The sequence below is a fragment of the Bos taurus genome, chromosome 26 (genome assembly GCF_002263795.3).
Source record: "Bos taurus isolate L1 Dominette 01449 registration number 42190680 breed Hereford chromosome 26, ARS-UCD2.0, whole genome shotgun sequence".
Taxonomy (NCBI): domain Eukaryota; kingdom Metazoa; phylum Chordata; class Mammalia; order Artiodactyla; family Bovidae; genus Bos; species Bos taurus.
Genome location: NC_037353.1, coordinates 26,092,119 through 26,118,866, shown reverse-complemented (window position 1 = coordinate 26,118,866; position 26,748 = coordinate 26,092,119). Strand labels below are relative to the sequence as shown.

General features: G+C 39.9%; 1 protein-coding gene across 1 annotated transcript in view; it reads right to left on the bottom strand.

Moving 5' to 3' along the window:
- SORCS3 (sortilin related VPS10 domain containing receptor 3) overlaps nucleotides 1–26,748 on the bottom strand; it is a 979,390-nt gene that overhangs the window by 63,646 nt on the left and 888,996 nt on the right. Inside the window, exon 14 of the mRNA NM_001205986.3 lies at nucleotides 24,874–24,981. Within this exon, the coding sequence (NP_001192915.3) occupies nucleotides 24,874–24,981 (108 nt within the window). The remainder of the gene's footprint in view (nucleotides 1–24,873; nucleotides 24,982–26,748) is intronic.

Genomic DNA, 26,748 nt, shown 5'->3' with positions numbered 1-26,748 from the left:
TGTATTGATGTGAGAGTTGGACCATAGAGAAGGCTGAGTGCCAAAGAATTGATGCTTTCAAACTATGGTCTGGAGAAGACTCTTTATAGAGAGTCCCTTGGACAGCAAGGAGATCAAACCAGTAGATGGTAAAGGAAATCAACCCTGAATATTCAGCTTCAGCTTCAGCTTGATGCTGAAGCTGAAGTTCCAATACTTTGACCACCTGATGCAAAATGCCTACTCACTGGAAAAGACCCTGATGCTAGGAAAGACTGAGGGCAGAAGGAGAAGGGGGGCGACAGAGGAAGAGATGATTGGATGGCATCATCAACTCAATGGACATAAGTTTAAGCCAACTCTCAGAGATTGTGAAGATCCAGGAAGCCTGGTGTGCTGTAGTCCATGGGAGCACAAAGAGTCAGACACCACTGGGCGAGACTGAACAGCAACAACAATAATAATTTACACATTAAATAAAGCTTTTTAGATCCTTGTCTGAGGAAAAAAAGATTAAACAGACTTCGAGGGAAAGACTGGTTTTCTCCTTTAGTAAAACTGTATGGTCTTTGCATGAACCTTACCTCACTCCTGACTAGTAGGAGCTGAGGGGTTAGATTATCCTAGATTGTGTGGCCAGTACTATGTGGGGTACCTGCTCTGCCATCCCTTCTGTTCCATCACATTCTTGCTACATTTAGTAGCAAATATACTATATCCATGCCAAGTCTATATTAAGGTATTTCTACCATTTACTAATAGATCTGATACAGTTCATGGAAAGGTCATGAGTCAATCAAATTTCAATCTTTAACAAAACACTTCTTTTTTATAAAAAGTTTCTATCTGTTTTAAAAGAGGAGAATAAGGGTAAGAGCTCATCAAAAAACAAACAAACAGTGCGAGAAACTTTGAGGAATGTCTTCTTCCCTCCTTATCCAACCTTATCTAAATCCTCCCACATTCGAATGCCCCCTCCTCTAGAAAGTCTTCCCTGATTGCAGTACCCTGAGTAACAGGATATTAGTGATGCTAAACAAAAAATAAACACTTCTACCTACTCTGAATAGTTTACAGTTATTGTATGGATCACAAAATACATTATGTCAGATTAATCACATTTCTTTCTATGGTAAGATAACTAGGCAGACAGAAGAAGGAAATATGAGGCACATGGTTTACCCGGATATCAATGAGGCATCTACAGAGTCTGCTGCTGCAGTCTTGAAGAAAAGATGAAAAATATAAGCCAGGTGCTGGTAAAATTATGTGGCTGAACAGGACCCAATTAAGGCATTAAAATCAACCAGGAGGGAGGGGGTGTGTAGTCAGCTGCTATCTGCAGCTGTCTGCTCTTCCTTGTTCATCATTTTTATTAATGACTTTATGACATGGAAATAATGGTCATCATTGAAAATTGCATTTTCTGATGACACAAAACTGGAAGAAACAGTCAATATGCTTGATGGCAGAATAAGGAACCAAAAAGCTCTTGACAGATTAAACAGACAGGCTGAATTTAATAACATGTGACGTAACAGGGAAAAAACTGTCAGGTCCTTCCCTGGCAACTACATAAGTATTGGATAAAAGAAATGTGACTTGTTGCAGCTCAGGATAAATAATGATGATGATGACAATGAGGATGCTAGCTTAAGAATTTTCATATACAATGTGATTAACATAAGTAAACACTTCAGAGACCAAAAATACTTAAGATAATCTTAGAATGCATTAATGAATGAAGAATTTTGTATATTGCCTAGAACAAAGAGGCAGTGTCCTGGTCTGGTTTACATTGACTAGATCACAAAGGAAAATTTTACTTAGTGCTGAGTGTCAGCTTTAATGCAGAGAATAGACTGAGTATCTCCAGAATTGGGGGCTTTGGTAGTGGTGGTGGTGGAGTTTTTATCTCTTGAAATTTTAAATAAAAATATGCATTTATTGGGATGTGTTTGTTTATCCATGGAGAAGTTATATATCTTTTATCAGATTTTCAAAAGGGTTCACAGTTCCCAAAGTTTAAGGACCATTGAAAAAAAGAGGATTAAGATGATGTACTAGATTAAATAGTGGATCCCTAAAGAGATATGACCACAATCTATTCCCTGTAACCTGTGAATGTGACAGGTTAACTGCAAAAAAGTCTTTGCAGATGTGGGTTAAGAATCTCAAGATAAAATCATCCTGGCCCTAAGTCCAATGACAAGTATACTTATAAGAGATACAAAGAAGAGACACATGCAGAGATGTGAAGCCTATGTGAAAACAGAGGTGAAGACGAGTTACACAGACATAAGCTAAGAAACACCTGGAGCCGCCGAAAGATGGAACAAGCCTAGAATGAATTCCATTTCTTTTTCCGTTTCATCTAAATTAAGGTTTATTCTTAAATGCCACCCAGTTTGTAGAAATCTGTTACAGGAGGCACAAATATAAGAAATAATAAATAAAAAGAAATAATACAAAAGGTGCTACGATTCGAGGCCAATTTTCAGCTACCAATCCAAGAAGTGGTGTAAACACTATGGCTGGTTAACCTGGAGATGACTTAGGAAGGGTCAGGGGAGTGAAGACCAATAAACAGGTGCTCCAGGGAGATGTCTACAGTATTAAAAAATAACAGGAAATAAAACTTCAGAAGTTTACAAAATAGGAGAGATTGTTCTAATAGACAAAGTTGCCCACACAGGAAAGGAATAGCTCAAGAGTTAGTAACCAGAGAATCTCACCCTCAGATGTCGTCATTTCCCAGGGCTGATGCTGAGGAAGATGCAGGGAACATCCAAGTACACAGCTGAACTGACGCTGAGCCTCTAAGCAGGTCCACGGTGTTGGTCTTCCCAACTCTTTGGGATATCTGTTCCTGATCCCAGGGTGCTCATTTCAGAACTGAACACAATAGGTGCCCAGTCGGGACTAGGGGACTAATTCAGATTCTTCTCTTCCGCAATCTTGGCAGGTCACTTCCTTTCATCTACATTTCTTTGATTTCTATGACAGATTTCCCTGTACCATGTTTCCTAGGTCTTTCCCCAAACTCTAAATTGACTCGCTAATGTTTCCATTTGAAAGTTGGCTAGTCTGCTTCTCCCATGGGGTCACTTTCATGTGCCAGATGCAAAATTTTAAACATTTAATGCTAGCATTACTAGCTTTGTTCATTTTCTCACTGCACCCCAACTGATATTAGTAGGGTAAAATCTCTTGGCAACTTTCAGACACTGATGTACTTCCCATCTCTCTATCCATTATCAGTTCATGGTGGACTCCTTCCTGTGGGGCATGAGTGACTCTGATACAGGGTGTCTCTTTTACAGAGATGTGGCTTCCCTAACTCTGTTCAATATTGAATTCACTCACTGATCTTCTGATTAGAGTCGTGGAAGATGAAATGACAGAAACACAGCAAACTAAGTAGGAGATAAAATAAGGACTTACTTAATTTCAAGCATTTCTCAACCCTTTTCATATCTAACCTTAGAACATATGTTAATATTCACAACGGGAATCTGTAGAAGTGAGAACCCAGTAGAGAAATCAGAGAGATTAGAAAACAAGCCCCTCACTTTGGGGTGATAAACACTAATTAGATCTACTTGGTCCTGGATTGGAGAAAGAGAAAGTCTAGACTGCTTTTAAATAATAGTACAAGAATAAAATTTCTCAGATAAAAACTCATCTCCTTAGGGAAATGTTGCCCTGAGCTTATGACCAATAAACTAGGAATAGCATATTCATCCCACTTGTGGTAACTTTTTGGGAAACAAAAAGTTTAATTTAATTGTATTTAATTTTCTTGTATTTTTGGTCAAATTTGTATCAATGAGTGAGAAAGCTCCATAAAGCTGGGAACGTTATTGTACTTCTTTGCACCACATAAAGCCTTTCAATTGTAGTTGCTTGACAAAGAATGGCTGACTCCTGAGTAAATAGTGGAACAAGCAATTCTAGAGCATGGCTTCATTTTCAAGTCTGACAAAAAAAGCCAAGTCCTAGCATAGCCAAACCATGGTCATCCACAGCCATACTTTCTTGCCATTGTCAGATAAACTATTCTGACCTCTTTTTTTCAAAAATGTGTTCCTAGTCCCCCTTAACTCAAAGCATATTTTCATCAACATAGTCAAAACCCTGAGATAATGTATGGAAATACCTTGAAAATCCCAGTGGATAATAAGTGTTCATTCCTATCTCCATCATTCTCATTGTTGGGACCCCCACAGATTCATACCCAAGGCCCTGCTCATCAAGAGGTTTCAATAAGGTTGGCTCAAAATTCCCTTTCCAAGGTAAATACTAACCTCAAATGCAGGGATTCTTTGTCTTTTGGGTGTCTTTTCCTTCTATACAGCCTTGGAGAAAGTAGATAACTCATACAAAAATACAGATGACTGTCTGGAAAGGGTAGGCTACTCTTTAGTTCCTTTGAAGAAGTTGCTCCCAACCACAGAACAAAATAAATGAATTCTCTGAGCCATTTCTCACAATATGGATTTTCAGGGAAAAGCAATTAAAATTTATTACTTGTTTTTCTTTTTCTTTTTACCTTGTCACCTGTATTTTTTTTTTTTTTTTCATGAGAGTTTTTGGCTCCACTCAAGATTCACTTTCTTCTTGGGCTTTACAAACCTGAGAGCATCTCTATCCTCCTTTAACCTCCTCTGTTGCTCTGTCTGTGCTGTTGTGACTCTGGTAACAAAGTGCCCTCCTAAGCTCTTGTGTGGTTGTTTACCTTTTAACATGCAGGTAGTCTGGGCATGGCAATACCAGGTAAGGGAATAGAAGACTTGGCTTTTCCTAGTCCTTGTCTACTACTAAATTAGCTAGGTGACTTTGAGCAAATCACTTCATCTCTCAAGCTTTCAGCTTCCTTACACAACATTTTTATTCAGTGACACATATACTGAAAGGATAGGATGCAAAAATTGTCTAGATGAAACATGGCTCGTTAAAAACAATTTCCAAGAGTTTATTTTCTTTTAATCCTTATGTCTACTTTGAGGTGAACGAACTATCTCCTGGTGACCCCATACACAAAGGATTTAACAATTAGAGTCACTAATCTTTGTCTCCACTGGCAATTCTTTCATATAACAGATGCTCAATAAATAGTTCTGGGTTGATTACGGGGTAGAATTAATCTATCAAAATTGTCTACTTCTTCCAAAATTGGGGTGACAGCTTTATCTCGCCTTATTTCTGGGCCAAAGAACATGGTTGAGTTGTATGTCCTTTGGGGTTTAAATGAAAACAATCTCAGGAAAAATAGCAGCAGTATCTCTACCTCTTGTTATCACGGACTGCGCTAGGATTCCCACAAACATCTGTGATTTGCTGGGACCCTAAATAACACACCTTCTCTAATCCACTATCCAGACCTGAGTAGGCCTTGTGGGGAGGGAAGTGATTAATTTGAGGGAGGGAGGTAGTTTATAAAAGTAAAAGACTTCATTAGAATTCCATTCACACAGAGGGTTAGCTACACATTAATTAAATGATTTTAAAGGGGATCTTGGTATATAATTGCTATAATTTAGGTGGAAACAATGCCACACTAAGTGTAATTAGAGGAGCAGGCTCTGTAAGGATGTTTTCCTCTTTACTGGAGAGCAACTCTGGGTCACCTGATTCGCCCCTGCATAGTAACTGGGTGCTTTTTTCAACTTCCAAATGCACCAACTTTATATACAGTTGTGAAAGCTGAACGAAATTTCAAGAAGAGACTGGTTGACCACAATTCTTCCAAGAGGAAAATGACAAGAATTCATTATTAGGAAACCACTGGAAATACGTAAATGAAAGAACAGTTCTTGGGGAGTCAGATTAGCAGGCATGTCACTGCAGACTGACTTTTGAGGAAACACTTGATCGAACTCAACTAAGATAATATTATGCTGTCATCAACCTGCCCCAGGACTCCCTTCCTTTATCTTCCTCAGTGACTCCAGCACAAGCACCTTGAGTTCTTGGAACCACCAGCTCACTCATCTCTATCTGCCTCAAGAAAGAGAACAAGGCCAAAATTGACTCTGTCAGTTTCTTCCTAATTTTCCTCTTTCTGTTAATATTAGGCTAGAAACCGCTGCATTAGCAGAGACTTAGCCCTCAGCCTGTCCTCGCTCTTAAACTCTAGCCTGGCACTCCATCCTTTTCTTATACTTCTACAAAATGTCTCACATCCACCAACTTCTGTAATTCCACTCCTACGCCTTGATAACTAATAATGGCTACCATTGATGGCTACCACTGACGGCATGCTTGTCAGACTCCAGGGACTCTGCTGAATGTTGCTCAGCTATTATCATCCTGAATCCTCCACAAAATACCTGAGAATCTTAGGCACAGCCATTTCAGATGAGGAAAACTGTGGCACTAGGACCATGCTCAAGGTCAAGACTGAGTTGGGAATCAAGCTGACATTCATGTGAAGCCAAAGCTCTTACTGGCTGTGCTTCCTCCTTCTGAAGACGATATTTCAGGCTCTCAGTACCTCCTGCCTCACTAGTTTACACCTACATCTTCAAGAAACCTGTCCCCCACCTGCTCCCAGACTGTTGTCTTAGAGCATTATTTCAATGACACTACACACCTGCTCAGAAAGTGCAGGTTATAGAACAGGGACCACTTCCTAGAATGAGCATTTCATCCTATGCCATTCCATCATATTCCTTTCCAAATTTTCTTCCTTCTACCCTCTCTGTCCTAGCCAAACTGGTCTCTTTCCCTTTCTACAGGTGCCTGCTCTACATAGGTACTTGTGTTTGTGTGTACAAACATGTGCTGATAATAATAGCTGTGGAATGCTTATCAGAGTCTCTAGCAAACACATATACACACATACATATACACACCCACATATACTCCTGATTACACAGCTTGTTTTTCTCCATGCTTTTCATTAGAAATAGCCTCCTATAGTCTTTGCCTGCTCTAAAACCAACACAAGCTCTGACTTAAAGGCCACCTTCTCTTAAAAGTGTGTTCAAAGTCTAAAGGATCTCTCTTCTAAACTTTTGACTTCCTGTATGAACAGATGGTAATCTCCTCCTCCAGGCAGAGGGCTTCCTCGGTTTTTCAAACACCATACTTTCCACCTCCCTCTTCTCTAAGTATACTTCTCTCCTCACCCCTCCTCTTCACATCTGTGCTGGTAACGTAAGCCTTCTTTTTCTCTATCCCTACACTTGGCATTTGTGCTTCACATGTGGGTCAAGAGGTCCCCTAATGTCCTCTATGACACTCATCTTTTCAACTTGAACTTCTATGCAGAAAACTCCCAAGGAACCTACTCTTGTTCCTGAACTCTTACAAGATTTAGTCATGAATATGACAGTAAGAACTGTGAATTTGATATAAGAGCCTCCCTATCTACCTTTGTAGTATTATGTCCTGCTACTTCATAGTATTCCTCATGCTCAGACAGAATTCCATTTGTTCCAGTAAAAGAAATATGACTTCCTAGTGCCTGCTCTTCTTCTGCCTAGGATGCCTCCCCCAACATCTTATATGTCCAACTCCTGCCCATTCTGCAAGTCCCAAGGCAAATAATATGCAGTGTTTCTTCGGAGGGAGATTAAGGGGGAGGAAAACTGTTCAAATCTAAGTATTTTGTAGTGACCATATTGATTTCTCTTTTCAAAAATAAACAGATGAAGGTTTTAAAATTTATTTTCTTATCACAAAGATTTTGATCAATTTGTAATGTTTAAAGAGAATATAATCTCAATGATACCAGTTCTTTGGAATTAGTCTAGCCTTTCTATACGGCCCAGTATGTAGTCAATTAAATGATATATTAAATGTTTTCTCTAAAAATGTATTCTCTATTTGTTGTATGGAGGGTCGTATACAGTTCTTTTAAATCAGGTTTCTTAATAGTGCCATTCATATCCAAAATCACATGAACTTTTGGACTGCTTGCTCTGTGTGAAATTTATTAAACTATTCCTCTATGATATTTTAAATCTTCCATTTCTCCTCAAGTCTTTGTAGGTTTTTATATTGTGTAAACATAGCACTCTACAGATTTTGAGATTTTTCTATCTTCTTCATGGATTATTCTTCTTCATTTTAATTTAAAGGCTAACTTTTTGCTCTCTATATCTTCTTTCTCTATTCCTTTCTTATAAAGAAAAAAATGATCTCTTTACTTTGAATTTTTGTAGCATGTTTTTCTGTTGTGAGTATCATCCTTAGCACTTCCAACAGGTATCATAATTCATAAAATACGTCCCTATATATAGTATTGCCTTCACTAGATTTTAAACTCTTACAAGTCTTCAACTTACACAAATTTTGCCGTGCGCAGTACCATGTGTTGTCTGGGAAATGGCCCAACATAAAAGATGCTGACTTCATATGGGCCAGTATGTGAGCCCCAGGCCTGGACCAATGGGAAGTTCTGTATACATATTAATTAGACTTCAGATTTCTCATGTGCAAAATGAAGATAACAGCATGACCTAGAAGAATTCTGAGGTTTAAATGTGTTGTATATTTGTAATATTTAGTAGAAATTAAGAAATGAATACTTTAAACTACCTATCCTATTTTATATAATAGGACTTAAATATGATAATTCATTTCATATCTTTTGTTGGATGCCTGAGGATTTGTGGGCAGATAGTACATCTTATGCTTTTATATTCCCACTATCTCTACTTTAAGACCTTGCAAACAGTAGGTATTCTAGCAGAAGTCAATCAAATAACACCAATAATAATAAAAACACCAATTTTAGTGATCATTTATTGAAACTTATAATGTGCTAACCACTTTGTGTGAATTATCTCATTTAATATTCCCAGGTAACAGATAGGGAAGCTAAGCCTCAAAGAAACTAAATAGCTCATATAAAAAGGTTATGCAGTGAATAGGTGTTGGAGTCAGGAGTCCAATTGACGTGATTGCTGCTGATGTTATAATATGATTCTCAGCACTGTGCTTTCAACAAGACTTCATATCCCTTTTCAAGCATTTTGTGACTCATTAGCAATCATCTGACTGCACTGTTTGGCACAGACGTATGGGTATGGGGGTCTATTAGGTTGCTTAAATTAAAGACAGAAACACCATGAAATATATAAAACTGAAAGCACAGTTGCTGTAAATAGAAAAGAGAAATAGGCAGAGAAGGTGTTATCTAGAGAACTCCAGTTATGGCCCAATTTGTCTCAAGGTCTAAAGCATTTCTACATGGAGAACTATGTACCTGTACGTGTACTATGACAATCTTCATTGGCTTGGCCTCTAGTTGGAAGTCCCTAGGGTAGGAAAATGAACAAACCAAGCTATAAAGTCTTAGTGCTCAAGACTAAAGGTCCTTAGGGATAAACCTTTGGCCGAAACCCTTCACCTGCTAACTGGGGAAACCAAAGCCTAGGTAGTGGTCTGCTCACGAACATAAAGGAGTAGAGTCCAAGTCACCTGAGCCCCAAGTCTTTCTCCTGGCTGACTGTTTTTCATGGAAACCTCTGCATCTTGCAGGATGAGTCGTGCAACATCATATATGACAATAGTACCATGAGTAATTGCTGGAGGAACACAGGGTAGGAAGGTGATCACATCCAGAGCTATGGTTGACTAGGGAAGGCTTTAGCCAAGACCCACTTTCCACACTTTGCTGGCTTTTCCTTAAGGCTCTTGTATCTAGAGAATTCTGGGTTTTCCAAACTCTAGCCTGCAACTCTGGAACTATAAACTGAGTTACTAGGTTCTTCTAAGAGAGCATTATCTTTGATGTGCTAAGATGTAGCATTCCTCTGCATAGTCTAACGGATCAAGTGAGTCATCAGAATGACATAGACAATGATGTATCCTGGTCTCTGGGAAATGAGCCCCACTCCAGAGACAGTTTAGCTGCTCTCATCAAGTTCCTACGGTGGGTGAAGGTCAGAGATACTAGGGAGGGTGACGGAATCTAAATTGGACTTCATGGGTGGTCGGCAGGCTAGAAATAAGGCATAAACCTTCAGTTCACAAATGAGGGATAATCTTTGTAGGTACTAGGGAAGAAGGATGCTCCATTGGTCCAGGTGTTGCCTTCACACTGACATGTAGACAAATACGCCCCAAGTCAAAGGTGGGCTTCCCTGGTGGCTCAGCTGGTAAAGAACCCATCTGCAATGCAGGAGACTGGGTTCAATCCCTGGGTTGGGAAGATCCCCTGGAGAATGGAATGGCTACCCACTCCAGTAGTCTGGCCTGGAGAATTCCATGGACTGTACCTATGGAGTCACAAAGAGTCAGACACGACCGAACGACTTTGATTTCACTTCAAGTCAAAGGCTCTGCAATGAGTCTGGCTACTTGAAATTTCCCCTATTGACACACTGGATTTATTTCTCATTCTTCTAAGTAAACAATTAAACCAGCTGTGGATTCTGGTGAGTCACACACCATCTTCTATGCCACCTCCGTCCAGGATTCAGAATTAGCCATTGCTAGGAAACCGCAAATCCCAACTCAAACCTTTTACCCTGCCTTGACGCCTTTCACTGGCTGGATGTCATTAATTTGAGAGCAAATTATTAGAAACCTGGAAAACAGTTCTGAAATACCTGTAGATTTATGATGAAGTCATTTCACAAAAGGTCACAGGCAACCCTGCTATAATTAAATCTTTCATTAATTTTTAAAATACACAATAACTTACAAATGAAGCATAAATTAACCAGATGACCTTGAAAAAATTATTTAGAGCACTGCTTCATCCAAAGCCACTATCTAGTAATTTCCTGAATTTTTATTTTACAAATAGGATTTATCTTTTTTCCTTATTGTCTTTGATTAGGTTCTAGTAGCTTTCTTATTATTGGAGAAGGAAATGGCAACCCACTCCAGTGTTCTTGCCTGGAGAATCCCAGGGACTGGGGAGCCTGGTGGGCTGCCATCTATGGGGTCACACAGAGTCGGACACGACTGAAGCAACTTAGCAGCAGCAGCAGCTTTCTTATTTGAAATGACTTAGTACTAATTTACTCAGAGCACTAGTTAGCACTGAGGAGTGATGGTGGGTAGTTAAAACTCTTCCTTTCTTTAGGTCATGACCTCAAAGGCAGAGTAAGTGTGACACAAACAATTACCTACACATGCCTAAATGCAACCTCTATTCTTTCATTATCTGGAAGCTACTTTTATTTCATGGGTACATTTTGATAAATGATTTCCATTTTCTCATTATAAAAAGAATGCATTCTCATTATAAAAATTGAAAACTATAAAAATCTATAGATGGGAACATAAAAACCTCACTAGACGTAACCACTTTTAATATTCTGTGATATTCCCTTCCATTCACTGACAGTGTTCTTCTTTCTCAGACTAAGAGATAAGCAATAATCACAGTTCTCAACTAGAGTTAAATTTGGAAATCAGAAGTAATCCTGCAATCTCTCTCTCCCTACCCACCTTTCTCTCTTTCTATAACACACAGACACATACATACAACCACCACCACTATCACCACCACCATTAAAAATTTGATTATGGAGAATATTCCATAAATAGTAGTGCCGAAATAAGCCTCATACAAATTTGCTTTCTTTTATAGGGTGTAGAAGAGCCTATAGAACATAGCACCTTTCCATCAGCAGAGACCCTGACTGTACTGTTTATGCCTTAGCTCAGCTCCTAGAGCAGCGTCTACCTTGTAGTGGGTACTCAGTACATACCACTGAATAAAGAAATAATCAATGTTCTTGTAGAGCAACTTGATACAGGTGGATTCCTGTGCCCTTCTTCAGGGGTTCCTACAGAGTTCAGTTCTCTCTGAAAGACCTAGGCTCCCTCACCTCCTTTGCCTCCTGCCTCCATAACCCCTCCTCTCTGCCTCCATGGAGGAAGCTGCCAAGGACCAATTTCAAATCAAAGCAGAAAGAGCAGTGCCCTAGAAAGGTGAGGCTTGGAGGCCAGCAGTTGTTGGTCTCCAGAAATTCAGGCCACATCCTTGACTTTCTGAGGGTTTCCATGCCACCTGATACTCTTCCCATTAGGGAGCAGAGGGATTAGTGGTAAAGGAGGTCAGCAGCTACAGAGGAACTGCACTGAGTAAAAGTGAGACACAAACTAGACCTTAACAGAAATAGACAGAAGATCAGCAGCAAGGACGGAGAAGGCAAAGGCACCCACTCCAGTACTCTTGCCTGGAGAATCCCATGGACAGAGGAGCCTGGTGGGCTGCCATCTATGGGGTCGCACAGAGTCAGACACAACTGAGTGACTTCACTTTCACTTTTCACTTTCATGCATTGGAGAAGGAAATGGCAACCCACTCCAGTGTTCTTGCCTGGAGAATCCCAGGGACAGAGGAGCCTGATGGGCTGCCATCTGTGGGGTTGCACAGAGTTGGACACGATTGAAGCGACTTAGCAGCAGCAGCAGCAGCAAGGAATCCTGCATGCAAAGCCTGTGTTAGTTACACAATATGATGATGAGTGAGATGGTGAAAACAGGCAGGGATTAAAAGGTTTGAAAATAAGTACCGGGAGAGAAGAAGGGAAGATTGAGAAAGAGACTAAAAGGCTTTGGATCTGAAGAGGCAAAGGAAAGAAAATTGATTTTTAAATGCATTGAAAGAAATCATTCAATGTCCAAACAACTTTGACTCTTTCTCAAAATTTAATAAGCTCCTTCAATGGGCTTGAATGTTTAAAGTCCACAATGTTGGAAGTGTGTTCCATGAACCTGTGAAAGGTAAGTCAGGAGTTGGTGATGAAGGAGAACCTAAGAGATGGAACCAAAAGGGAGAAGATGGATGTTCGAGATGAAATTTGAGAGACGAGGAAATATCTGGGAATCAAATAAGCCATAGAGAACACGGTAAAGAGGGACTGGTTTTCCTTTGTCATTTCTCAGTCTCCTACTTTGTGTCAAATCCTGAACCAAGAAGTAAAAAGAATCAGAAAAAAATTCAGCTCCTATCCTTAAATAGTGTGCAGTTCAGTTCAATAAGAGTATTACTCACTCTTTACATATCTGCTGAGCCCAATTATGGACAGGCATCCACATTCAGGGCTGTGGAGGATGACAAATAAGACAGCTGCCAACCTCATGAATCTTTCAGACTAAAAAAGACCTCAGACTATAACTGGAGAGATGACCAATATGTAAAACAGTTAGAACACGGTGAAAAATAAAAGTGACAACACCAATTCACCATGAGCCAGCAATTCCATTTTTAGGTATGCAGCTCAGAGAACTTCTGTGTGTGCATTTGGAGACACATATAAAGGCAGGACAATATTGTCTGCAATAGTGCAAACCAGGAAAAAAATTAAATGTCCATCAGTAGGAGAATGGAGAAATAAACTATGCATATTCATATCACAATAGAAGGCCACAGCATTTATGTGTCTGTATCAGACGGATTTGTCCCAAGACAGGTAATACTCAGTGACAGACACATAAAGGAATAATAGCATTTAGATAATTAGACATTTTTAAAAACAAAAGAATACTACATATATTTATATGGATAATTAAATATGTACTAAAAGTATCAATACCCTTACTAGAAGGATATACACCAAATTCACAGCAGTGGTTGATTAGTATAGGAAGCAATGGGAAGGGGTTTGGAAACGGGCAACTCCAAGGAGACCAACTCTACCTAGGATCAGTTTGGTTCAGTCGCTCAGCCATGTCCAACTCTTTGCGACCCCATGGACTGCAGCACGCCAGGCTTCCCTGTCCATCACCAACTCCTGGAGTTTACCCAAACTCATGTCCATCATGTCAGTGATGCCATTCAACCATCTCATCCTCTGTCGTCCCCTTCTCCTCACACCTTCAAACTTTCCCAGCATCAGTGTCTTTTCCAATGAGTAGGTTCTTCACATTAGGTGACCAAAGTATTGGTTTCAGCTTCAGCATCAGTCCTTCCAATGAATATTAAGGACTAATTTCCTTTAGGATGGACTGTTGGATCTCCTTGCAGTCCAAGGGACTCTCAAGAGTCTTCTCCAATACCACAGTTCAAAAGCATCAATTCTTCGGCACTCAGCTTTCTTTACAGTCCAACTCTCACATCCATACATGACCACAGGAAAAACCATAGCTTTGACTAGATGGACCTTTGTTGTTAAAGTAATGTCTCTGCTTTGAAATATGCTATCTAGGTTGGTCATAGCTTTTCTTCCAAGGAGCAAGTGTCTATTAATTTCATGGCTGCAGTTACCATCTGCAGTGATTTTGAAGCCCCCCAAAATAAAATCTCTCACTGTTTCCACTGTTTCCCCAGCTATTTGCCCTAAGTGATGGGACCAGATGCCATGATCTTAGTTTTCTGGATGTTGAGTTTTAAGCCAACTTTTTCACTCTCTTCTTTCACTTTCATCAAGAAGCATTTTAGTTCTTCTTCACTTTTTGCCATAAGGATTGTGTCATCTGCTCATCTTAGGTCATTGATATTTCTCCCAGCAATCTTGATTCCAGCTTGTGCTTCATTCAGCCCAGCATTTTGCATGATACACTCTGCATATAAGTTAAATAAGCAGGGTGACAATATACAGCCTTGATGTACTCCTTTCCCAGTTTGGAACCAGCCTTATGTTCCATGTCCAATTCTAACTGTTGCTTTTCGACCTGCATACAGATTTCTCAGGAGGCAGGTCAGGTGGTCTGGTATTCCCATCTCTAAGAATTTTCCATAGTTTGTTGTGATCTACAGTCAAAGACTTTGATGTAGTCAATAAGGCAAAAGTAGATGTTTTTCTGGAACTCTCTTGATTTTTGATGATCCAGCAGATGTTGGTAGTTTGATCTCTTGTTCCTCTGCCTTTTCTAAATCCAGCTTGAATATATGGAATTTCACAGTTCACATACTGTTGAAGCCTGGCTTAGAGAATTTTGAGCATTACTTTGCTAGTGTACCTAGAATACCCTGCATATTTATTTTAGAAATATAAAGCTAAAATGGTAACATGTTAGTATTTATTAAATTCCAAGGGGTTGGCACACAAGTGTTCGTAATACTATTCTTTGTGCTTTACTATATTTTAAAAACTTTCTAAAAAGAACTATTAGGAAAAAATAAAGGTATAAAATTAAGCATGTAGAGTCGATATTGGGAATCACAAACCCAAAATCATACAGGAGCCAGGGGGTCAACTTAAATGAACAATGAGTAAGCTGATACAGCTGGAGAAGATGTACACATCAGATGAGAGGCGGGCAAGAATCAGCTCAACCAGTGGAAAGTAGGCAGCTTCCACATAGCTCCAGCAGCCTGTAGGATGATGGGCATTTGGGCTCAATGCCACAAGATGCTTCCGATTGAAAATTTTAGTTCCATTAAGAAAAATGTAGACCAAACAATTTATCTGTGGTCCAAACGCAGAAGCTTAACATAGGAATTTAATGAAAGAAAATAAGAGCTGGAAGAACTGTGGAGGGCTTCCTGAAAGAGGTGAGATTTGTCTGTATGGCTAACATAAGAAATGAAGAAACTTCCTCAATAAGGAAATGAGGAAATCATTTCCAATGATTTGTCAATTCAATATAGTTAGCCCAACATATCTGCCGGTTCCACATCCACGATTTCAACCAACCATGGAACATTAAAAAAAAAAAAAATTCCAGAAAGTTCCAAAAAGCAAAACCTGACTTTGCCATACACTGGGAACTATTTATATATACTTTATATTGAATTAAATATTATATAAGTAATCCAGAGATGATTTAAAGTATGTAGAAAGATATTATACAAATACTATGTCATTATATATAAGGGATTTGAGCATCTGTGAATTTTTGGTACCCACTATGGTAAGCAGTGTCCTGGAACCAATCACAGTGGATACCAAGAGATCACTTCCTTCATAAGCAACTAAAATAGTTTATGGATAGGGGAAGCTTGTGTAAACCATTTCAAAAATTCATTATTTGTAACAATAGCCACAAAAGATTAAACTGCATGTACCCTCTTGTTCAGAGTCAACAAACTATAGCCAATGGGACAAATCTGGACCAATGCCTCTTCTGGATGGCCTATAAGCAAACAACAATTTTTTTATTTTAAATGGTTGGAGGGGAAGGCAAATGAAGAATCACATTTTATACCACGTGAAAATTGTATGAAATTCAAAGTTGAGCATCTATAATTGAATTTTCATTGGAAGACACTGCATGCTGTCTTCCATATCGCATATCCATTCACTGCATGTTGTCTGTGGTGGCTTTCACACTGGACCAGGAGAACCAAGCAGATGCAGGAAAGTCCCTGCAAACTCTAAAATCTTTACATGGAGAGTCTGCTCACCTCTCTCCTAGTTGGCTAAAGTTCTTCCTGCAGGTGGCCCATATCTTGATCATTAGACTATGGAGACTGAAAGCATCTCAAATGTCACTCAATGTTAGTTATTTCACTTAATTCTCACATTCACACGTGGAACCCAAAGCTAAGAAAGGTAAGTAAGACATTTAAGATCAGAGGGATGGTAAGTGGCGGTCTGAGACCTGTCCCTGGAGTATGACTCTACAAAATCTACGCTCTCAGTCACCACTCATCCCACACAGCAATCTACTGGTCCACATAAGCCTTTTCTTTCCAGACTACTGCCAGCTTCCAGTATCTCCCAAAGGGCTTTGGAATCATCCAAAGCCCTTTGGAGTATCATCCAAAGCCCCTATGTCGCCGTGAATTCTGCTTTCGTACTCCTTGGCTCTTACTCAGCAGGCCTCTGAATGGATGGCAAGTCTGGTGACAACCTGAAGGATCTGAATCCAGCAACCAGCCTGAGAGGCGATGATTTAAGAGTTCCACTGGATTTGCTGATTACTCGAATGACTTACTTCAGGCAAAGTAAAATCAGATTCTTCCAGCAAACAACAGAGAATTGAAAAACAGATCAATGGAAGCAGTGCTGGTTAATTTCCAATGACTTCATCGGATGCAGTCACTAGAGGCTAAACAATACATTTAAGCTCAGGGCTGGGTCTCTGTGTTCACCAGGGCTGTATTTGAGAACATGTTTCTTGCTAAGCATGCAGTCACAGTTTCCTAAGTAGAAAGAAGGTCTTTGCTTTTTTTTTTTTTTCTTTAAAACCTCTGCAGCTTTGGGGTTTGCATAATTTTCTACAAAAATGTTATCTCTTCCCCTTCACTTCAGCTATTAGTTCTGCTGGTGGAACAATGGATCAGAGATTTATGCCAATTAGAAATGGATTTATACAGGGACTCAGCGAGACAATTGGCCCTAGACAATTTGCTGAGAGCATCTCTGGCCCTTCCCATTTCTTGCTTTCCCCTCTTCAGGCCAAACAAGTTCCTATTGCTCCGTGTTTGCTCATACTCTCCCCGCACCTGGATATCTTTGCTCCTCCCTCTCCGCAGAGATACAAAGCCGTATCTATTCTATTTTAATCACTTCTTTGATATTTAATGGCAACTGCAAGTTGTCCCAACCCTTTACCATTTACTTGTTTTCTAGTTTTCATGTGTTTGTCATATTTTTTCAGATAGGTTGTGTTTGAATAGGTCTGTTGTGACTTCGTATCTGACAGCACAGTGGCTAAAATTCTTGGTGAATAACATCCCTGCCCTTCTTGTCCCAAACACCGTGATCCTTTAGTGAACAATCCTTGGAGAACTCTAGTACCTTTCTTCAAATTTCAGTTCTGAGCCTAAAGTTTGAAACTCACATTCCTTGCTCTGCTTTCCTCTTACTGAATGTATGAGCTGAGCACTTAATTTCTCTGAGCTTCAGTGTTTTCCCTTGCCCAAGGACAATAATCCAATCTACCTGGTGGGATTACTGTGAGACGTCAGTGAAATCAAGTTTGAGGGAGAGTTCAGCACGACAGCTGACACGAAGGAAGGAGCAGAGCAGATGCCAGCTGGCTGACACTTGCTCCTCCAAGGGAGTATCTGCTTTCTTCCAAGGAAGCTGAACCCCTCCCTTTGGGGATTTCTTTTCCTGTGACAGGCTACCAGGTTCTCCTTGGCCCCTGTAAAGGATCAACTAAATCACAACCAATTGGTTAAAATATTTCATATCAAGAAAGAATTTCAAATGTTGCTTTGAGACTGCAGAATCTGATGCCACATCTGAGCCAAGCAAAAAAGAGCTCTCCTTAAAGCATTAATTTTGGGGCCAATAGGAGAAGGCAATGGCAACCCATTCCGGTACTCTTGCCTGGAAACTCCCATGGACAGAGGAGCCTAGGCTGCAGTCTGTGGGGTCTCGAAGAGTCAGACACGACTGAGTGATTTCACTTTCACTTTTCACTTTCATGCATTGGAGAAGGAAATGGCAACCCACTCCAGTGTTCTTGCCTGGAGAATCCCAGGGATGGGGGAGCCTGGTGGGCTGCCGTCTATGGGGTCGCACAGAGTCGGACATGACTGAAGTGACTTAGCAGCAGCAGCAGCAGCAGGGAACCAAAGAAACGCAAGTGCTCTAACAGCCAGGGCCATCTCTTTGACTGGAAAGCCTCTGCCTGAGATGGCAATAGGCCCTCCGGCTTGTCAATCACCCAGCGCCATTCTCAGCCTTAAGTAATAGGAATGGTCACATTTCACTGTGAATTAGACTAGACTAGATGGTTCCTGTCAAGGTTACCTGGGGAATGTTGAAATAATAACCTTTGAAGAGACAGTGGGAAAAAGAGCAATAAAAGCAAGCAAATCCCATGCCTGCAAGCTGGGGACTGTCTCCTCCACACAAATTCCTCTATAAAACCACGGTGTTAGAGGGTTGCCTGTTCCTTAGCTTTGGCTTCTGGTAGAAGTGGAAGCTGAAAAGAGTCTGTGGATGGCGGAGGAAATAAGAAATTCCTGGGATGTTCCTTATTTTCTAACTGCCCTTCTGTGCCCACTGCCATTCTACCCCCTGCTTCATCATCACACATTTGCACAGAGACATGCACCGCTCAGATTCCTCCCCAACTCCAGGCTCCCATAATTTGCAACTCCTGGATTCTGATCACATAGAGCACTTCAGAATATCTGGGGTCTATAAAATTCATTTCTGCATTCAATCAGTCAGTACATATATATGGTTAAATCCTCAGTGCTAGTACAAAAATGATGCAAATGGTAGTCAAAGAATAAGGTACACAGAGATCTTCCCTCATGGGAACTTAAAGTCTGTGTGTGTGTGTGCACTTGTGTGCATGTTTGCCTGTGTGTGTGTTTACATGTATACACATATCTCTGTATCTTAAGGGTAGATGAAGAGGGAGGGGAAGCTACTAAACCAACTGCCACTTTTGTTAATATGTATTGCCTAAAGTGTTGTGAAGCAAAAAATATATGAGGTAGGACTACATATAACATGGAGCCCCAACCTTTTCTGGTGGGCTAAAGGAAGATGTGCCAGAAAAGCTAATACATAAGCTGAGACCTGAAAGATACTTAATTAGAAGTTTGGTTATTCAAGTGGGGAAGACAGGCATATTCCAGATGGATACACAGATAAAGACCCCGGGGCAGGAAGGTACCAGTGAATCAGAGAAGGGAGTTTAGAGCATGGGGGCCACAAATGAGTTCTAGATATGGACTCAGTGTAGGTATTTGTAGACCATTCGATGAGTTTAGACTTTATCTGAAAGGCAATGGAAAGCCTTCCACTTTGGAGAAGAGTTTTGAAGAAGGGTTTTGAGAAGAGGAGTGGTGTTTCCATGTTTTCAATTTCAAGAACACTCTGAATATAAGTCAAATTCCTAAATATAACCTAAGACCCTTCATTGGTTCTACTGCTTAATATCACGTAACCTCAGGCATATGCTCTCATCGTTCTTTCCTTTTTTTTGAAGTCACTCATTTTTTCAACCAATAATTACTGATTTCTACTATGCATCTACTCCCATTTTAGGTGCTGCAGTTACAGTACTCAGCAAAACTATTAAAAATGTGTGCTTTCTTTGAACTTACATTCTATTACCTATAAATTAGTTTTCTACTGGTGAACTGCTATTGAAAATTCCAGACTGACTCAGTTGTCACCTTTCATATATGTGAAGTTTTTACTTTCTTCTACTTATATCCTGGCTTTCTAACTAGGATTTCCTAAAGATTGTGTATCTCATTTCCCCCCACACCAATACACTGGACTGAGAGCTCCTCAAAGGTAGAAAGAGTTATATTTACCTCTTTAATACCCCTTGCTGCTGCTGCTGCTAAGTCGCTTCAGTCGTGTCCAACTCTGTGCGACCCCATAGATGGCAGCCCACCAGGCTCCCCCGTCCCTGGGATTCTCCAGGCAAGAATACTGGAGTGGGTTGCCATTTCCTTCTCCAATGCATGAAAGTGAAAAGTGAAAGTGAAGTCACTCAGTTGTGTCCGACCCCTTAAAAGTCTAAAATATATTAGAATCTCATTAAATGTTTTTGAATTAATTAACTATGTAGTAGTCAGGGCTCTCTAGAGAAACAGAGTGAATAGGCAATAGCAATAGAAAATGACACAGAGATAGGGATGGGAAAGAGAGAGAGAGACTTACTATATGGAACTGGCTCATACAGTTATGGAGGCTGACATGTCCCAAGACCTGCAGAGTGGTTTAGCAAGCTGGAGAGACACGAGGGCCAGTGGTGGAATCCCAAGCTTGAATCTCAGGAAAAGTGGAAGTTTCAGTTGTAATCAAAGGCAAGAAAAAGCCATGTCCCATTTCAAATGCAGCCAGGCAAGAAGTCTTCATTCTCTCTTGCCCAGGGAAGAGTTAGCCTTTTAGTTCCTTTTAGTTCTATCTAGATTTTCAACTGATTGGATAAGTTCCACCACATTAGGGAAAACGATCTGTTTTACTGGGTCTACTGATTTACATGTTAATCTTACCCAAAAACACCTTCACAGAAGCATACAAAATAATGTCTGACCAAGTATCTAGGTACCTCATGACCTAGTCAAGTTGACACATAACATTAACCATCACAAACTTATAAATATTTAAATGAATGTAACAGGATAAGGCAATAAAACCTCAGTGTGAATGAGTTTGCTTTTACTTCTGCCTGACTCTAGTTGAGTATCAGAGTCAGGGTTAAACAGAAAGAGGAAAGATACAGAATTCAAATAACCAACATCATTATTTGAATTACATCATTAGTAAGCTTCTGTTTAAACGGTAAGGTTAAGTAATCTTATCCCCAAATAAATTTCCTGTCCTTGAAATTCATAAGGGATATATAAAATCTTTTGAACTCCTGCTTCAGTCTCTGCATGGCCATTCCTTGAAGAAAAGCAGTGGTCATCCTAGTGGGTCACTTGGTTTTAAAGTCCTTTTTAAACCTAAAATCAAGACAGAAATTGCCTCTTGGCAATCATTCCAGAGACTACCCTTCTGCTATCTAAAGGGCCCTGGGTCATTTTCATATTACAGAAACTTTGATTTAATGAAAACTTAAAAATAGGAAGCTTGAATTGTTTATAGTCAGTTGGGTGTTTGCTTCCAAAACTCATCTTTATTCCATTAAAGACAAACACCTGCCTGTCTCAAATCCCATATAAGAAACTTATGCACTATTCTAGTTCCTTTTCTGCTTACTAACCATTTAAAAGATCTTGATAAGCAAGGTAGAAGGGGGACAAACTCTACCACACTCCTTGGAGTCTTATTGGGGAGGAAAGGAAAACAGAAGGGCTATATTGTCTTTTCAGTAAATGGTTTAGCCCTGAGATCAACCTCCTTCATATCCATGTGACCAACTAAACCCCATCTGAAGTTAAGAAAAAAAAAAAAGTATTACCATTTATGATTAGATAAATACAGAATTTAACTATGGCCTTAAACTCGCTGGGAAGTGCCAGGTCATGTACAGATTGGTGTATAAGCACTATTATTCAAAGTAACGCCCAAGAGAAGCATGAGATGAGTTCAGAGTGGCCACATAGGGGAGCATGCAGGATATATCACATAAAGAGATGAGAACACAGAATAAAAGGAGGACTGGTGTACCTCTTTGCTACATAAACAGGGAAAAGCTAACCTTAGGACCACTTGTATTGTCACTGCCCGATCTTCTAGAGCTGTATCAATTTTCTAGGGCTTGTCATCAGATCTGAAAAGCCACATCTGGCTTGATAAATTCAAAGCAGATTGCACAATCTTCTTGAGTGTAAGTACCGTTGCCTTATAGAACTTGGAACTCATAACTTAAAACTCCTTAGTGGTTGTATTACAGGAGGTTCTAGAAAGAAAGGCATTCTTTTCATAGCTAGTGACAAAGTATGGGAAATAATTTGCAAAAGTCAGCTTACAAAAGAAAAGAAGGTGGTATTCCTAGTATTCTGTGATATGCTTCCTGGAGTTCCTACAAAAATATTTTAATCTCTCGGCAGAGTATTCTGCATAACATGACAGAGTCATTTGTGCCATGTTTATTTAATGCACAAGTATGCGAAGTCCACAAGGACAGGGGTTTCTTCTTGATTTGCTCATCAATAAGAGTATCTGGCAAAAAGGTACCACTTGTTTTTTAGTAGTATAACCTTATAAAAGTTTTGCCACAATCCTAGATCCTTGGAATTTCTCTCTCATTTGTGTGTCTCTGTTGTCTAAATCTCTCCATATATACATGTGTATCTATGTGTACCTGTATATGTCTGCATGTCTATATACAAAAATACCTGCACATACATATTCACTATACGAATATATCTACATATTTCTCAAATCATTTATATTTTAGACATAAAATTTGTATTATGATAGTGTCTTTGAATATTTAGTCCTTGTGTATTAACCAAATGATGAAGCTTTAGATGCTAAGCATTGCTGCTGCTGCTAAGTCCCTTCAGTCGTGTCTGACTCTGTGCGACCCCAGAGACGGCAGCCCATCAGGCTCCCCCATCCCTGGGATTCTCCAGGCAAGAACACTGGAGTGGGTTGCCATTTCCTTCTCCAATGCATGAAAGTGAAAAGTGAAAGGGAAGTCACTCAGTTGTGTCCGACTCCTAGCGACCCCATGGACTGCAGCCTACCAGGCTCCTCCATCCATGGGATTTTCCAGGCAGGAGTACTGGAGTGGGGTGCCATTGCCTTCTCCACAATGGCTAAGCATTAATAACATCTATATCTTAAATATTGTCTATGGCTTGAACAGCTAAACTTGCATACAATATTGTTAACTCTTAATTAATCAAGTGACTCACCAGCTTACCCACACAGTTCACTTGTTATCATAGAAACTTTAATCAGAAATTTAGATGGTAAGATATCTGTTTTAGAGGATATTTTAGGAGAATGAAAAGAAATTGCTGGAAAAACTCAAATTAAAGCTGTACTTCCTGAGTAACAAATTCTACAGGAAATCCTCAAACTGTACAACAGAATTGTCTAGAGAAGTCCTGTCATGGCAAAGGTTTGCACCTAAGGACGCCAGTTACAAACGAAATCCACCCACTGGGAAGATGTATAGTAGTTCCTCATAGGGTTTGACATCATGTCTTTCACTTTCCAACCATAGAGTCTATGTGCCAAACACAAACAACATGCTCAAAAATGAGTGTTAAAAGGCTTTAAAAGGCACGTTGCACAAACCCTTGAAGTTTGAGAGAAGTCTGTACAGGCAATTTGGAAAATTCAGAGAAATTTAATTTAAAATCGCTCTTTGCTGCATTTGTTCCAAATAATTTTAAAGACATACTGTGGAGCCAAATTTTCTGTTATAAACACTTTTTAAATAATGAGGACATTGAGAATCCTATAAGACTCTTGCTGTAGACAAGAAACCCCTTTGTAGTGTTTCTGCTGAATTTCTTAGGACTGGACTTTTGTCCATTTGTTTTGTTTGCTTTCTGTATTTCTGAAAGCTCAGAGAAGTGGCTGGACAACTCTCTGGATATGAGGATGGAAGTGGAGGTGAGGAACATGGTAAAAGTGGTCCAGTCTGGGGCTAGATTATAACATTTGATCAAAACTGCATATCCACAGTTATAAATAATTTTTTAACGTCACTCTGGGGGAAAAGTAAAGCATAGGAATTAGCCACTTGCCTCCTCCTCAAAGCTCATCGGTCTCTTTGGGAAGACTGATTCTAGCTTAAAGAAATTAATGAACACAAAGGTTAAAAGAACAGCAGTCTCTCTTACAGTACAAAGACAACCTTCCCCCAAACCAGTCCAGCAGCATTCTGTAAGCCTTTCTGTGACAACTCCACAGTACAGCAAATTCCCCTTAATCTTGCTCAGAAGACTCCCTTCATTCTGTCCAGTGAATAATTAAAATGTGAAGTATTCCAGTCTCGGGACCGGGGAAGATGAGGTGAGGTGTGGTTTGGTATTACTGGTGAAGTATTAACATAACTATTCCCCCACACTCCTCTATTTACACAAGCGCACACACACACACATGGGTCATCCATTTTTTGAGAATTAGATTTTGATATATTTTTAGAAAACATCAAGTTATCTTCTTTAATATTCAGAAAGTACTCAGGGGCTTTATCTAGCTTTCAGATATATATCCCCACCATCTATTCTCACTGTAAAGGACTACAGAAAACTTTTCACAGCAAATGAATCTGAAGTGGAACAACAGTAACTCTGTGTATGTGTCTCTCAGACTCCAGGCGGTTCCCTTTAAACATCCCCTGTTTTCAGTAAGTTGGCTGCTTTATCCCCTGTCCCCATCCTTACTCCTTTACTGGGCTGTTTTGGAAAGAGAAAACACATCTGAAGCCTTAAGTTTTCTGTTTGCTTGGGTTTTGGATAAATTTGTTACAATACTGTAATTCTATGAGAAACCTTAACTTTTCTGTTAGAAGCCCAGCTTCTGTAATCCCATCAGTAGCCATTTGAATTGGTGGCTGTGAGCATCTTACAGATGAGGAAACTTTGACCCAGACACTGAAATGCTTCAGTGTAAGCCTCCCTGGGGAAAACCCACGGCCTCCGTGGAAGCAGAAACCAAGCCCCTGGATTCCTCTCAGCCACAAAGAAGTACTCACGTCATAATCTGGGTCTCCACGCCTGCCTCCACCAGGGCCCCATCCACAAAGAGAGGAACCGAAGTGAAACCATACTTGTCCCAGGAGTGGCCCTCGTCAAAACTCACCCTGGGTTGGAAACAAGAACATGGAAGAGACAGCTGAAGAGAAAACCACACTCTTTCACAACTGTTTTTCAGGTTATTAAATTCTCCTCTTATCTCATTTTATGGCAGTCTGGATTATCAATAGGCATTAATCTTCAACATCTCTCTATATTATTATGAGATTTGATAAAAACGGCATGTCCTGGCTCAAGCAGAGACAGCCCCAAGAAATGCAAAAAAAAAAGAATATTTCAACATCTTAGAACTGGGGAAGAAAAAAAAACAAGCCAGGCAGGAGGGCTTAGTGGATGAGGTGTCACATCTCAAGTACTCAGAATGAAACCTGAGGTTCAGTTACAGCACAATCAATTCAGTCTCTGGACTTTTGGACACAGATAAATTGAGTAGTGTGGGGTGTACCCTATGGGAAGGGAGGTGTGTGTCTTTCAGATCAAAAATAGCATTTCCTATTTGCTCAGAATGGATGAAGTATCATTTTCCCTCCCTGATGCCACTTTAAGGGGCTTTTAGGAACAAGTACTGAGTGCCTGAGACGTTCTGGGCAACACTGTTCCGTCTTTAGACCAGCGAGAAGAGGAAGGCCTGGCCCTTTGTGGACACAGCATCTGAAACTCTTTAAAAGGATGCTGCTTAGTGAACAAGAGTTGAGTAATCTTGAGCGGTCAATTCCTTAATAATATCCCTTTCTTGATATTATGGAGTTCCCAACTGTTGCTTGATTTAACCAGAGGACAGAGTTCAAAGACCATCTTCTCTGAGAAAATTTTCTCAACGCTCCTCCTTCCCAAAAGCAGCTTTACTTGCTTCATTTTCTGCGATCCTTTTGCCTGGTTAGTTCTTAATTCTTCTCTGACTCCACAACACACAGTTCTCCGAGTTCAAATGTAGAAACTCTATTTTCCTACAACATTTATGCCTTTCCCTATCATAGTGCTGAGTGATGAATTCTTAACTTACCTGAAATCCCTCTGTTCAACATTATAATCGTGTGAATTCAGGGGTCACATAGGTTATGTTCATTGTCTGACCACCCCCGCCCCACCACCCACTTGATATCACACCTTTATTATAATGCTTCTTACCTGATATTACATACAGTTTTAAAACATATGTTTGACTCTCTCAATGAACTATAATCTTTTTGAGGTCAAAGACCATACTATTCATTTTTGCATTCCTAGCAATTAGCAGAAACATTGGCACATGGTACTATATAAATGTTAAATGAATATATAAATTTTTAAAAAAAGGAATGATTAAGAAAACTCTTCTAATCTATCCAGGCACTTTTCAAGCATGATTTATGCTAACATCCATGAACTAGATACAAATCTCTGTCCCCATTACCAGTCAACCTACTCAGTCCGGTCTCTGCAAATATGTCTCTATCTTATCCTCTCTCCCCAAATAAACTGATCTTAAAAATAAGAAAGTCAATCTCTTTACTCAGCTAGAAAAACTAGTCTGTCATGAAACAAGTTTTATATTTCTGGTATACCTAGACCTGCTTTTATAAACAAAATCAGACAGTGGACATAAAAATGTTTCAGTTCAGTTGCTCAGTTGTGTCCAACTATTTGCGGCCCCATAGACTGCAGAATGCCAGGCTTCCCTGTCTATCACCAATTCCTGCAGCTTGCGCAAACTCATGTCCATCGAATTGGTGATGTCATCCAGCCATGTCATCCTCTATCATTCCTAAATTATCAGCATCAGTCTTGACTTTTATTTTCTCTTAAACAACTTTACTGAGATATCTTTGACATTA